This window comes from Aulostomus chinensis, chromosome 8 (assembly GCF_037954235.1).
Source record: "Aulostomus chinensis isolate RoL2024-O1b breed Wild chromosome 8, RoL_Achi_v1.0, whole genome shotgun sequence".
Classification (NCBI taxonomy): Eukaryota; Metazoa; Chordata; class Actinopteri; order Syngnathiformes; family Aulostomidae; genus Aulostomus; species Aulostomus chinensis.
Window position 1 is genome coordinate 16,725,439 of NC_141327.1, and position 16,067 is coordinate 16,741,505.

A 16,067-nucleotide genomic window follows, 5' to 3' on the forward strand; every position below is an offset into this window, starting at 1 on the left:
CCACGGGAAGCCTCTTTTCTCTGGGTTTTAGAGTTCAATTTCAGGTGTGAACCGGAGCTCTATTCAGGCAGCTGAGTGCAGCTTTAGAAGGTTGATGATCTATAACACACGTTGATACAAATTAGTTCTGGGTTGGTGTTCTGCTCCATCAGCAGGGGTAATACTAATGAATTCCCTCGAATAGCCTCTCTCTATGAATGTGCGGTGGCACTTTAGATGACTTGAGATCCTGAGTGTTTATTCCCACACGCTCATCCATATGTGTTCACTCACCCTCAGCAAAAGGCATCTGTTGCTGCTGCATCACTTAACGTGCACGTGTGCTGCCTGAGTGTCGGTGGCAGGTTGCAAAGTGGATTAATGTGATCTGCACCATGTGTGAGAGCATAATGATATGTACTGATGCCAAAGTATCTATTTACACAACCACATTCGGCCATATGCATTAAAGAAAGTGTGTGTGTGTGTGTGTGCGTGTGTGTGTGTGTGTGTGCGTGCGTGCGTGCAGTCCCACTTGTGTGTATGTGAGTGTGATTTCATTCCCCTTGATTTTCCTGTCTCACAACCACTGCTGACTTTCCATCTTGATTTAGTGGGATTGGCTCAAATGTTGCTGATGAAGAGAAAAAAGCAGACTGCCTGATGTCACGGTAAACAAACAGCGGCCGGCTTTATTAGCAAAGAGCATGTAAGGATTGTGTGTGTGTGTGTGTGTGTGTGTGAGTGAGTGGGTGCAACTAAGTCAGAACTTGCGGTTTATTAGTGTTTAGTTTCTGTTGTACTACATCGGTTAACTTTCTCTCCTTTGACATCCTGCCCACCTTTCTCTTTCTTTTTTTGTCATTTTATCTCCATTACAGTTCCTAATCTGTACCTGTTACCTCTTCATACTTCTGTCCAGTGTCTTCCTTTCTCTTCTTTCCTGGTGAATTTTTTTCCTCTCCTTCTCTCTCTCTCTGTCCGTCTGTCTCTCTCTCATTGACTACTTGCTACTTTTTATTTCTTCTTTCACCTTGCTGCCCCATCAGTTTTTTTCTCTCTCTCCTCCTACATCCCTAAATTTCCTTCAATCCACATTAGCTCTCTGTTGGAGAATTTAATTATCTCTGACAGGAGTGTTGAATTTTTTCCTCTTCCCCACTTTCATCTCAGATTCAGCTCTATCTCCCTCTCTCTGTTTCTCTCTCTCTCTATCTTTCTCTCTCTCTGAATTAGTGTTTATGATGCCTTGCAGCTTCCTGATCTAGTACGCCCTGCCTCGTCTGATATCTGCCTGATATCAGCCTGTCAGCTGCTTCTAGTGTGTGTTTGTGTGTGTGTGTGTGTGTGTGTTTGAGAGAGAGAGAGAGAGAGAGAGAGAGAGAGAGAGAGAGAGAGAGAGAAACAGAGATATGGATCTTGCTTGAGCATTTGCCAAGAGAAACTTTGCCAACATGCATACAGATTGCCATCCCCTGCATATAATCAGAGGAAGATCTGGAAATGGATGATTATATAGATATTTGAATGTGTGATTACTGTGTGTGTGTGTGTGTGTGTGTGTGTGTGTGTGTGTGTGTGTGTGTGTGTGTGTGTGTGCACCCAACTATCATTTGGGTTGATGACAATTAACTGTTGTTGATACTGATCACCAGCAATCTTTACTTTTTTGGACAGATATTTTTATTATTATTCAAGGTAAACACACAACACACAACACACACACACACACACGCACACACACATTACTCAAATAACTTCTTGACCTATAAAGTTGTCTCCCTAAAATGGGTGTATTAAACTCCCACCAGCTGCCTCCAGGGTCCCTACATAAGAGGATTAAGCTGCTGTTGCACAATTTTGTCATCATGTCACGCTGATAAACTTTTAAACCACATTCAACGCTACAAGGAAGAAACTTTCTAATGTTGCCTCATGCAACACTAAGGCAATACCTTCAGGATTTTGGAGGACTAATATTTTTGGTCGTACAACTTGATTTCTCTGTATGCCTTCAACATGTACCCATTTTGTAATTTGTCAAAGAATAGACTTTATCAACAATTGCGATATATTGTTGGCATCTATTTCTTCCTCCTGCAGTTCTCTCCTGGTTTGACCGCTCTCCTCCGGTATTGTTGTCAACACTTACTATCTCTACCCGCAGAGAAAGAGCATTTTATTTAACCGAATGATTAATCTCTTTCAGCGAGACGTCAAAACAAAATTTAAAGATTAACTTGACATAGTTCGTTTGTTTTTCCAAAGCTGAAGACACAGCAAACACAATTCAGCTCTTGTAACACAGAGCTCTATGCACTAGAATATATTTTACTCAATTTTGCCTTGGTAGGGCACAAAGCTCGCGGAATGATAAATGGGCCACATTTAAAAAGCACTTTTCTAGTGTACAGATATAGGCAGAGGCTGCTGTGCAAGGTGCCAACTTGCTAATACATTCACAAACATGATAGCACACTCATTTGGAAGGAATCATGAGCAGTCCCAGATTTAATGTGGCTTAAAGGTGTTTCAACACTGCCCCTGAAAGAGCTGGGGTTAGAGGCCCTCTGATTACTGGTGACCCTGATTACAGCTCCCTATGAGTATGAGCCAGCAAAATCTGGATCTGACATAACCAGCAGTGTGTGACCTCTGTGTGGTTGCGCATGCACACTGACATTGACAAACAATGAACACGAACACGCACAGTTCTTGTTGTCACAGTCTCAGCTATGAACCCTCGGTCTGCTGACCCCGTCTCAGCCAGGACAGGAGGGACAGCATTAGCCAACAGCACTGATTGGAATGCCCTTCAACTCTGTTATTTACACACACACACACACACACACACACACACACACACACACACACACACACACACACACTCATACAAAGGATGTTGTAAGAACTGATACTTTTGTACCAAGTTGATTCTGCGCACTTCTTGTTTTACTATGGTACTGAAAGTGGAGAAGTTTCTGGAAATACCAGACAATAACAACACGGAGAATGACAGCGGCAAAAACAACTGCTTGTGAACTCTTGGAGAAAAACAACCTAACAAGACTATGGAGACGGCAGGTTTTTGACCAGCATGCTTCAGTGTTAGTGGGGGTGTCGTCTAGACAGAGCACGTGTGTGTGTGCTGGTATTTCTGAAGCTGACCTCAGAAGAACGGACTAATAAGTGACATCACCACCATATACGGACCTGGATGTTGACTGTTGAGGTCATTTGTCAGTGACTAAATGCTACCCCCCCCCCCTCCAAGATCAAAGGCAAGTACCAGTGTTTAGAGGTAGTACCAGCATCTAATCCAGGCTCCCTAAAAGTGGGCTGATCTTTAATTTTTACATTGTAGATGTTTCATAAATGTGTGATCTTTAAGCTTTTGGCAGCATCGGCCTTGATGCCCTCATTAGCCAGCTTGAAAAGCTGCTGTGATTTCATTTGTTTACTTCCACTAGACCTCTGAAACACAAGGACGGATCAGCTCGAGGAGGAAGTCAGTCATTACCACCTCACCTGTTTTACTATAACCTATTGACAATTTTGGAATAGTGAAATCTGCAATCAGATGGTCTTTTTTCCCCCCCTGGGTTGGCTCCTCTGGCATTTGCCAAAACTACCAGATGGCCAATCTGAGCCTGGACAATTACATCCAACACACAGTCCATCACACAGGTCGCTGTGGCCAATATGGTTCATCTGTTCTGTGTGTGTTGCCAGCAGAGAGGAGTCTATAGCCTCACTGGCAACGTCACATTACAAGTTATACAATGAGACAAACCAAGGACCAGGAGTGAGACTTACTGAAATATTTCTTTTTTTTTTTTTTTATTTCTGCACCACTGGACCAAGACCAATGCAATATACACCACCCATAAAGTAGTAAAACTATGGGCAAAAGGACATTCATTAGCCATCTACCAGCAACACACTGTGCCTTATTGCTCATTGTGTGCTTTTGTGAGTCCAGTAACACCCTGTGAAATTGCTCCTTAAGGGATCAATACAGTCATGTGGTAATGAAAACCACATCCTCCGGAAAGCATTACTTGTAACACACAAGGACATGTACTAAAAAAAAAACAAAAAACCCCACAACACAATTGCTAACACATCCATTTCATTGATTATTTATCTGCTGCATTTGCAGAGTCAGGAGTTAATGAATCTTTTGCTGATGTCTGAGACTGTTGAACAGAATCAACAACAGAATCATTCTTTGAATAAGAATAGAAATTCACGGATAAAATTTATCAAATTGTTGTCAACATTCCACTGAAGACCCGATGTTTCTCACCTAAAAAAAGAAAAAACATCTTGGTTGAAATTATGATACGCATGAAATTATTCATTCATGTGATACCATTTTGTAGAGTCGTTGCTCCAAACGCAAACCCTAAAACTACATTAGTGTCCACACATGTTGATGGTTGCGCGTTGTCCCTGCGAACAGAGATTTAAATTTACTTTCCAGGGCGATGAGGCTCGATGTGAGCTGTCCATGGTGCTGAAATAGCACAACTTAAGCAGTAACAGAAAGTTCAAAATGGCCACATTTATGAAGGCATTTTGTTGTTAATTGAATTATAAATTGTTGCTTCTGCCAAGGAGGTTGTGTTTTCAGAGGTGTTTGTTTGTTCGTATCTGTCAGCAGAATTAATTAAAAACAATGAGGCCAAGAATGAATCTACACGATTTTGGGGCGAATAAGTCAGCACCACCTGGTGGAAAACTAAAATGACTTCCTTTTCTGCATTTCTCCCCCCCCCCCCCCCCATCCATCCATCTCAAAGTTGTTCAAACAACACCTTAAGAACTTGGTGATGGTCCCACCTCTCAGTCAGGAACAGCACACACACCACCGTGCGTGGGCCTGCTCATCGCTCATACGTTCTCGGAGTAGCCTCCAGTTATATTAGGACTTGTCATCCATTCATTTTGCCATTCATATTCATCTTTTTCACCTGTTCTGTCCGAAGATGTGCTCCCAAGGATCCACAAGGTTCTTCTTTAAAAAAAAAAAGGAGTACCATCAAGCAGCCATGAGCAACATAGTGATCTTGTGGGATAGCTGCTTCTCTAAAGAGTCGGAACCTCTGAAATTAAGTGGTACGCTGCTTTCTGACTGTGTGTGTGTGTGTGTGTGTGTGTGTGTGTGTGTGTGTGTGTGTGTGTGTGTGTGTGTGTGTGTGTGTCCGTGCGTGTGTATGAGTTCATGCTGAGGGCTCATTGACTACATGCCAGCCAGCAGACAAGAGAGCCTTGGGTAATTGGACCCCTGTGTGGCCCTGCATGGCACAGGAATTGTGTCTGGGATAGCTGCCATCTTTAAGTGTGTGAGTGCATGCGTGTGTGTTTTTGTGAATTTTTGCATGTCAAGTTGTGTAGCCACAAGAGATAAGATTTCACACAATTCTAACTTTTACACGTGTTTTCAATATGGTTGAAAATTGATCATTTTTGTTCAATGGTGCTAGCTTCCCAGGGCAGTCCAAATGGATCATTGATTTTTAGGCAGTTTTAAATATCTCTTACATGCCTTGATGGTTTTTGTGTGCTTGGAAATTTGTTGAATTGTTGGCATGTTACACTCAGTGGATAACCCTGGCAGTAGCAGACAGATGCTCACGTCTGCAGTCAAAGTTGCTGGCCTTATTGTCCTGCCTCACTCAGTTATGACGGACGCAAACGTGGCGACAGACCGACTGAGCTGTGTAATGACAACCGATTGTACATCATTTTAACGCTGGCTTTCATGATGAATAACTAGATTTTGTAGCCATCTTTGTTAGTTACAGGGTTGTTTTTGTGACCTAGTCTGAGACATGCAGTGTATTTATTGATCAAATGCAGCAGGTTGGAGTTGCAGGTTGTACATGTTGATATTGCAAGCTGCTGTAATTGGCACATCTTTTCTTGCAATTACATTCAAGAGAGTTGCAGAACATTTTTCTGTTAGTTTCCTAGTGGGTCAGAACGTAATTTTGTGTGTCTGGTTGAGTGTATGATCCATTGCAAGGATTGCAGGACTTATTTTTTTTATGTAAGAGAGAGCTTTAGTCTTTTATTGACTCAATAAAGATAACTTATTGTTTAAAAAAAGGGTTCTGTGTTGCTGGGAATAAACACAAGCCCAAAGCCCAAGAGTAACTTCATAAAGTAATTTATAGTTTTTGAGATCGATTTGCTCAGAGCTGCACCAATGTCACGAATCTCATTTGGATCGGAAAGTTGTCATTTTTTGTTTAAATCTTGTATTTTCACACATGGGGAGACTCAAATTTGAATATGGAATTTAATATAATCACCTTAATCAATAAAAATTAAAGTCTGTCAGACTTGCCAGTGCTCTGAAAGTACGTAACATACTGTTTCTAAAATTCTTTTATCAGTGTTTCCTAGTTCACCTTCCACCTCACCCCCCACCAATCCCCACGTTTGAACACTTCCTGCTTCTCCTTTTCCATTTCAGTGCAATCACTGAATTCATGCTTTTATACAAGTGTTTGGTGGTTTTCAGCTGCCAGCAGAGCTCCTATCAAATGGCCCTTTGGATAAGCACACTGTTGCCCAAAAGAACTCCCATGTAAAAACGAGCACAGTGAGAGGAAATTCACTGGGGTATGAATCACATTACATTCTCCATTAGCCTTTGGCCTCATCCTTCATATGAATATGAGCAAACAGAACATTCACAGGTCTGATGTTCAATAGCAGGTCTGTCAGCATGGTAACAGCCCTCAGAGGATGAATGAGCTGAAAGTGAGACAAATGAGGACATGAGACCAGACGTACCTCGCGTCTCCTCTGCTTTGTTCTGTGCGTGTGTGTCTGTGTGTGCCGTTCAGGGGGTCATTGGTCAAAGGTTTGGACTTTGGGGGGACACATGTAATGATTTGGATTCTGTAAGACAAAACATGCACACGCATACACACACACACACACACACACACACACACACACACACACACACACTCTTCAACATATCAGCTTGCTCTGTCTTCTCTTCATTGACCATCTGTTGTCTTGCTGCTGCTGCTGCTGCTGCTGCGAGGTACAATCCAACCAGGTCATTACAAATTCACATCTTTTCATCCTGTTTGTTTGAATTATGCTTAGCCTCCCTGGTTTCCTCTGGCTCCACTTTGGTTGAACTCACTACTACCCGTGTGATACTATCTTGTGAAAAATACCAAAAACAACAGGCTTTATAAATTCAGCTGTCAATCCAAATGCTATTCCAGGTTATCCTCGAATTCAGGGAATAAGATTTGTAACTTTGATAAGAGCAACTCTACACGGGTGATCACTGGAGTTCCCTTGACTGTGAATGCTATTTGTGATATGTTAGCCCAACTATACTGTCTGTTACGCTACAATAGAAATGTGTACTTTTCATGTTTACGCGTGGCACGAGTCTCACTGCTGTACTGTCTTGCACTGCACTTCTCAGAGGTCAGCTGTCTGTCAAACAGGGTTTTCTGCTGATGAAGTTCAGTCTGGTGCTCTTTGTCTACTCAGCTAACACTGGCTAATGCTAACCTCAGTTTTTTTTTTTAAATGCTGGAAATGTATAATTCAGCAGTTCGACGCTCTTTTCCAGATGCTATCAAGCAACGGTTGTGGCGATTGAAGCACTTCAGTTCCACATAGTTACCCCTCTGCTTGTGTAAAATTGCCTTGTCCACCAGAAATGTGCAGTAAAAACAACAAAGTGTGTTCTTGTCTTATTAGTTTCTAACTTAGTAGCTGCTGGTGATGTGATGGTCATCAAATTCCAGAGAAAACTAATTACAGCAGTAAAAGAGGACAAGCTACAGCAGAAAAGTGCAGTTATTAGAACGATAGAGAGGCAAAAGGAGAATATAGGAGTATTACGGTGTTATCCCAGTTATTGTGTAAATACAACTAGGATATATACAGTATATAGAGGTCTGTTTATTAATCCATAAAGCAGTGCCTCACTCTAAGTGTATTTTGCCTTCAAATATTCACAAATGAGTGTCTTGAGCTTATTGTCACTGCTGCATCCCTTCTTTGTGACTCCTGCTAGTCCTGTAGCATACAGCTGAATAAACAAGACGTGCTTTATACCAGACAATGTGCTTGAGGACTTTGTAAATGGACATTAGCTTCATATTAGACATACGTGGCTGGCTGTTCCTGCATTCCGGAGTCGCACAGAAGTGATGCAGTGTTGAGAAAACCTCCTCATAAGCTTAGGACGCATATTTGTGCTTGAAAGGCCAAATAAACTTTTTTTGAATGAGGTGTCACATAAATGTAACATGGTGTAAAAGGTCTTTATGCTCCCCTTCTTTTTTAATACAAGCTGTTGTCAAACCTCATTACAGGAGGTATTACATCCCCATTTCTCCTGATGATGAATGTGCTTGACTTGCTGCTACACAGGGCGGGGGAGTTACCTTCTCTTGACCTTTCCTTTCCGTTACAAAAGCAAAACCAGTTTTTGTCTGGGTTAATAATGAATGCTCGGATGCCCCTGTGGCTGGGTGAGCTGAAGTGCAGTGTGCACGTGCGCTTGTTTTCTGTCCATCATGTTTTTCTCCATGTATAAACTGAATGTTTTATTTGTATGCGTTGCAGCTTCCTTGGTGTGCCCCCAGGCAGAGGCAGTTGCCCACTAACTGGCCCACTGCCTTTTGACCTCATCTACACTGACTACCACGGCCTGCAGCAGATGAAGCAACACATGGGACTCTCACTGAAGAAACACAAGTTAGTGGGTGTGCATTGTGTTTGTGCGCAGCTGTGTTTGTGCATTGGATAGCTTGTGTAGACGATGAAGAATTACTGCGAGTAATCAGATGCCTCCTCCCAGATGTCAGGGACTAACTCATTTAGCTCGTTCTCTCTGCCACACAAAAATGTCCGTGCGCACAAATACTGTATGTATATATATATACACACTTTATCTCTCTTTGTGATGTGGAGCAACCTCATGACACACTCGCATGCACAGTACAAATATTAATTGGCACTGCACCACCTGTCACACATCATTACTCTGCACAGCAAGAATAAGATAAATATCTTATGTCCCCAAACATTCTAGCCATGTGAGATAGTGACACCTCAGCATGCACACTTACGACCCACTCAACCCTCACGCAAATTCACACTTTTCAGTAGTTCATTTATGCACCACTCTCTAATTCTCATTGTTTGGATGCACTCAGAGGTTCACCAGCGATGGGACGGTGGTGTTTAAATAAAGGGGAAAAAAGACAGGAAAACAAGAAGGAAAAAAAACACAAGTTATCATCCCTGACTGTTACAAAAGTGCACCTAATGGATTCTGGCAATGCTACAAAATGGAGCAACTGGGAAAGTAGGCCATGACAGTCATGTGGCCAAGGCAACAAAACACTAATGTAATTCCCAAAACAGGATTTTAAAGTGCCATTGTGCATGTGAAACGATTTCAGCTGCACAAGCCAGCAGAACACAGCAGTAGCAAGCCCTATTATATTTTCAGAAGTCTTCCCTGTTGTAACCTAAGAAACACATTAGATTGAAAGTCCAGTCAGAGTCTTGTCCTTGCCAGATCCTCAAAAAACAGCGTGCAGCCACCCCCCTTTGTCTAAGTTTCATCCTCCCTGGTCCAATAAATAAGAATCTTTGTCCACCGCCTGTATATAATGGCAGCAATTGACATTTTTCTTTCCTTGTTCTGGCTCCCAGCAAAAAGAAGCCACAATAAAAGATTGAAAAAAAGGGGGGCAGATTTGTGAGCAGGAGTGCAAATGAAAGTGAAATAGAGATAAAAAACTATGTGTGCAAAGATGGCCACAAAGGAGCGAAGAGAGGAAGAGAGAATCCACAAAACAGACGAGTGGAAGATATCTGGAATCAACCAACAAGACACATGAAGGGCCACTCCATGTATTTTTAAAATCCTATTATGAGCAAGAGAAAGGCATTATGGGTGGGCTGGGGGAGCTACTCTTAGCTCTCTTTGCACACAACCCATTTTGCTGTTTCTATCTATTTGTCTCTCTCTCACAAAACATGTCAGTCCACCAGCAGTCTGCACCTAATTGCTTGCAGAGGTCAGCAGCCCCCCCCCCCCCCCCCCCCCCCCCGCTTGCTCCATCATTACTATGTGGAGTCTTAATTTCTGCTTTTCCTAACAGGATGTGGCTGCCGCTGTTTGTAAGACATAGCATTTTGTTTGCCAGCAGTTTTCTTAAGGACGGATCAGCACCACTGGTAGAACGATGAACATCTATTCTCACTCCGACAAGCAGATGCTCTTCACTGATTTTAAATACATAAAGAACTCCTGAGGGTTGTTGATTCTTCGTGGACCTGAGAGCTCAGCCAAAGATTTGTGAAAATAAGCAATGAAGAAGGTGTTTATATTTACTGTTGAGAGCGTGATGTGTGACACGTACCATCATTTTCAATCGATCTACTATAAAGCAAAAAAACTATTCCTTTTTTTTAGCTCCTCTCTCTAATGTTTCCCGACCAGGCATTTGGGCCTACTGCTTAATCAATTTCTCTTTACCAACAATTCCACAATCCCCCAAAGGTTCAGGATAGGTCAATGACATACCTTTTCAAACCCCCACCTTGCTCTCTCTCTCTTCTCTCTCTCTCTCTCTCTCTCTTCGTCAGGTTAGACCAGTGCAGCTGAGCCTCGTGTGCTGAAAGGCATCGTTAATCAAGTGCTCTGAGCTTTGGGGCCCTTCGGCTCCCTTTAATTACTTTTGTTTTATGTCCCCAACGACATCCACATTCATTTATTATGTCTGGACAACACAGTGCTGACTGCTCACCCCGTCCAGTGTGTTGTTGTGTTAGCATGTATATATGTGTGCGCGTGTGTGCGTGCGTGTGCGTGTGTGTGAGTGCGTGCTGCGTCAGTGTATGTGTGCTGCTGTTAAGAGTCTGAAAGCTGATAGGATAATAGGGCTTGCATATTGATTTCCTGTGCATACAGATATAGGTGGATATGATATATTCAAGGAAAAGTCTGCAAAATAAGACACAAGCATGGCGGGTCCAGCAATGCTGTGGGGGCACATCGATAACGTAAAAATGTGGATCAATTCCAGTGAAGTCTAAATTTCCCACAGCACAGTTCCATGCCGTTGTGAGTTGAGCTGTGAGCATGATCACAAGCTATCTGGCTGAGTGAGCAAATTAAGTTGGACTATGGGAAAGTGTTAAAATCAGTCAGCACATTCTGCTGCATAATGCTCTCGCTCAAGCTGCATATCACTGCTGTGTTTAGAGTGAGTTGATGTGGGTTTGCATCACTATCCTGCTCACAAGCCTCACCTGAATTTGCGCATCGCCAAAGCCACTTGAGAACTCTTGTGAACCTCTGGATCGGAGGAACCTTGAAAGGCTTTGAAGTGATACTTCACCCTCAAAGTGTTTTTTGCTACTCAAGCATGTTTTCAATTCACAATGTTTTTTTTTTTTTGTTTGTTTTTCTGTATAATTTCTTTTTCAGTTAGAAAGCAGTAACAGCCGGTTGCATACATTTAGCTTCAAGCCAATTGCGATAGCTAACAAAAGCTACAGCAACAAAAAAGGAAAAGCATCTGTTTACAACTCACGAGTTGTAAACAGATGCTTTTGGGCATTTTTTTATACCTACAGTAACAGTTGTTAGGTATAATCCAGGAGGATTGGCATGAATGAGCCCGAGTGAAGTGGCACAAGTGGAATACTGCAGCTGGTCACGCTTAGCATTACCGTAAAAGAACGCCAGACCAGAAGTGGTTGTAGTTTTTTGTTGTTTTTGTTTTGTTTTTTTAGATCAAATCAGATTTTTTTCCCCTGGTCATTCGGCATACAGCTGGATAAAAATAAAATAAATTAAATCCAATGATGCCAAAGAGAGTTTGTAAATGCGCATTTTTACTTTTGTTAGTCATTAGACGACATTAGCTTTGAGCTAATTTTACATGTTTATCTCCCGCCGCTTTTTCAGTCACAAAGAATTATGCAAAACAAACAACAAAAACAAATTAAAGCTGCAAGCAGCGTTGTTAGGACCTGAGCCCCCGCGCGGCCTACGGCCGCGTCCTTCACACCGGCCCGAATCCAACGGTGTAATCGGCAAATCCCTAGGCCTTGTAGTTTAGGAGATACGAGCCTCAGTGCGCTGCACAGTGTGAGTGCAGAGCTGAGAGCCGGCCCTTTAAGAGCCCCTCCCTTCTCTGCTCGCTCTCTGCCATCTGTGTCAGAGTGGAGAGCAGAGCTGAGAGCAGAGCTGCCAGCTGGCCCTTTAAGAACCCCTCCCCCGCTGCACTGTCTCTGATCTGTGCTGGAGTGGAGAGAGTGGAGGATTCAGAGAAATGTAGTGTGGAAAAGCTGAATAAGTCGGCATACGTTGGTCAAAAGTCACACAAAATACCATATTTTTGTAGGGATTTTTGTCAGGAATACAGTGGTGTGTTTTTAAAAGCTGTGGAATGTATGGTGTAGACGTGAGCAGCGTTTGTTTGAGAGTATGTACCCTGAGAGGACACGCTCTCCCCATAGACTACCATTGTAAGGCGAAAAGTGTCTCCCCCACTTTGACGGCTCATAAAATCCAAACCGAGCGCGTAGTATATTAACCTTGAACAACTTTTAATCAGCACAGTTGGGAGAGTAATGTGTGAAAGTTTGGAAGCCCTGGCATTTACGGTTTAGGAGGAGATAGATTTTGTTCGGGGCGCAAAATTGTCCAAAATTAGACATTCGTGTCCAAATTGTGGACATCCTGTTACAGTTAGGTCAGGGGTGTGAGTGTATGATTTATCCGTCTTGATGAGACGAGTTCAATGGTGTTCGTCCCATGTCTGTAGGACATTCCTACAGGCTGTGGCGTGGTTTTTTGTGTATGTAGGTGGCACTATTGAGTAGAGCGCCTCTTTTTTTTTTAATTATCGAATTTTTCGCCGCACCCGATGTGCGTACCAAATTTGGTGAGTTTTCATGCATGTTTAGGGGGTCAAATTTACTTTTGAAGTGGCGAGTGTGCCTTCGAAACATAATAGGGTCTTCGCCAGGGACTGGCTCAGGCCCTAAAAAAACACGAGCAAACACGAGGGTTAACCCAACCCTACATATCAAATAAGGGGCAAGACTTTAAAATAAAATCCCCAAATATTCTTTGCTTCCAAATTGTATTTGTCAATTTGGCATTTTGGTCATGATTCCTTCCACTTCTTAACTGGTCAGGTAAAGCATACTAACAAACACAGCTTTTAATTTAAACGTTTTAAGGAAAGTTTTTTTTTTTAACCTGCCAAAGCCAAGTTCTTCCATCTCTCCACGGTTAAAGACGAAGTCTGTGGGTGACAATGCACCACCCTGCCATATTCCCCTCACCTCAGAGGACTGTTGAGCCTTACTGAGCAGCCGTTTAACCCAGATTAGCCCCATACTCTGATCTCCTGTAAGATATTCAGCTCAGCTACTCCCCGTTCATCCCGTCTTCCTTTACTCTTTGTGTTTCCCTGCCTTTGGGACCTCTTATCTATGAGCAGGAACATTTTCAGTTTCAGAATTGGTGATATGTGATATTGCAGGCCTGAGAAGGAGGCAGAACACAGTATGAGACAAATGAAACATCTCTCATTAATAATTCATTGTTAGCTGCCTGTGACCCTTACAAATAGAAACGCAACGATTTTTTTAAAAACAGAATGTCATCCTTGATGCCTCAGTCAGACTGTGCAGATAAATGTGTTTTTTTCCATCTCTCCTGCAGATAAGCCTGTATTTATAAGCCCTTCTCCAATTCACAGAACTCTGTTTATTGGTTGGCCATGCTGCAGTGACAAAAATATCCGAGTGGCGCCAAACATGATGGGGGCGTCACCTTGTTTCGTATAAAACTGCTACATCCTCTGATTTTATTTCAGGTTTTCTGCAGTAGAAACCTGAATGTTGAAGGTTAGAGAGCCATCAATTTTGACCTTGTTTGTTGCGTACTCGGTAAGCTCACTCTGTTTAGCTTGGTGATTCGCAAAACCAGTAATACAACAAAAACTGCAGAACCTTTTGAGCAAAGTCAAGATGGTATTTCTTATTTGAGTGGATAAGTGCCCACAATCTTATCTTTCCTCGCTGTCAATTTGGTAGAATCAGAGACTTTTTTTTCCTGGAAGAAATACATGAATACTGAAAGTAGTCTAATACAAAAATTCAGGAAGAAATCCATCTCTGAAGAGGCAGGAAAACCAATTTCTCCACTGTGAGCAGCTTCAATAGACCATAAAACAGAATAGCAATAAGATAAGTTGTATTTTTGTAAAGTGTGTGCATTGTTGCAAAAGTGTTTTATCAGCCAACTCTTGAGACATGAAAAGGAAAGTGACAGACACAGTTGAGGACATCAGATTACTTTTTTGTTGTTGCCTATATATACAGATCCTACTTTTACTGCAATACTTGAGCTGTAAAATGTGTATTATTATGTTGCTTATCGTCTTGTTAACACTGATTTTTTTTTTTTCTGTCTAGAGAAGCCTGGGTAAGTCCCAACCAGAATGCGAGAAAAGTGTCTGATCGTGACAGTGTAGACTTGAACTGCAGCCATACTAATATGTTAAAAATTACCACAGTCCACTTTCTACTGCTTATCCTATTACAGGTTGCCGGGGGGGGGGGGGGGGGGGGGCTGGAGCCTATCCCAGCAGCCTTCAGGCTCACACAGCTTTTTGCTTGTAAATGTGATCAGACAGGTGTAACTACAGCTGCTAGTAATTCAGGTTACCATCCTATTAGTTTTTACTTAGCCAGCTTCACCAGCTCCCTTATTCTGCTCACTGGCAGCATGAACTTAGTTGGTGTGGTGGCGTTTCTGTCTCTATAGATGGCTGGAGGAGCTCAGCCTTGTGTGATGAGTGAAGAAAACTGACCAGACATCTGTTGTGCGGTTCCATTCATTAAATAGTCATGGATAATCAATGGAAGCATGTCTAACATGTAAAAACACGCACACACACACACACACACACACACACACACACACACACACACACACACACACACAGAGTTATCTGCCAGTAAAAAAAATCTCAGAGCTGAGGAAGTGGGTTTGTTAATCCCCCTGAGCCCGTACACAGGCAAGACTGAGTGATTTTGCTGTTACAGACAAGGTAGTGAGTTTTCTGTTTTTGTGTGTGTGTGTGTGTGTGTGTGTGTGTGTGTGTGTGTGTGTGTGTGTGTGAGATAACCACTCACATAGACACCATATCAGTGTACATATCTATAACTGTAAACCCCAGAAGTGACTTTTGTTTTTCTACCATTTCCATGTTTCCATTTTGTTTGTGCTGACAATATATGCACACTAACTTTCACAAGTAATTTGAAACTGTTTATGAATTCATTGAATTCATTGAACGGTAGAGAAGAAGAATTAAAAGGGATTACGTCTATGTTACATCATCAGTATTATCCATCAGTCACTGTTGCTGGCATTTACTTCAAATATCCGTATCGCTGCTTCAAATTCCCTTATAAACTTTAACTCCATTTTAAATGTTTCTTCTTACAAGTTAAGGGCAGTGAATTTCACCCTGACATTTTTATTGTATTGAAAAAATAGAATATTATGTGAATATTAAGTGTCCTTACTGTGTTTTTATAGGTGTCATATTCGAGTGATTGACACATTTGGTACGGAGCCAGCCTACAATCACGAGGAGTACGCAACGCTTCATGGCTACCGGACCAACTGGGGCTACTGGAACCTCAACGCCAGGCAGTACATGACCATGTTCCGTAAGACCTGAACCATTTCTTTGAGTTCCACCGTTTCTCCTGTTTTAGCCACTTGAATCATCCATCACTCTGTCAGTCTATTGATTTTGTTGCACAGAGACTTAAACTTAAAATTGGTTAAATCGGATATTTGTCAACATTTATTTGGAATTTCGTAATCCGCCCCATCCTTGAACTTTTGAATTGTTATATAATTATTTGTATTTAACAGCTCAAGCATTTGTGTTTATAACCTCAAAATGTTAGATCTAGAGTACTAAATTTAAAACTCTCTCTTTCTCTTTCGCTCTCCATCTCTCTCTCTCTCTCTCTCT

At 42.1% G+C, this 16,067-nt stretch overlaps 1 protein-coding gene across 2 annotated transcripts in view; it reads left to right on the plus strand.

Annotated features, from left to right (window-relative positions):
• LOC147257391 (alpha-1,6-mannosylglycoprotein 6-beta-N-acetylglucosaminyltransferase B-like) overlaps positions 1 to 16,067 on the plus strand; it is a 110,671-nt gene that overhangs the window by 75,455 nt on the left and 19,149 nt on the right. For both annotated transcript variants that reach the window (XM_086211298.1, XM_086211299.1), the window contains exons 9-10: positions 8,599 to 8,730; positions 15,620 to 15,753. In XM_086211298.1, the coding sequence (XP_086067424.1) occupies positions 8,599 to 8,730; positions 15,620 to 15,753 (266 nt within the window). The remainder of the gene's footprint in view (positions 1 to 8,598; positions 8,731 to 15,619; positions 15,754 to 16,067) is intronic.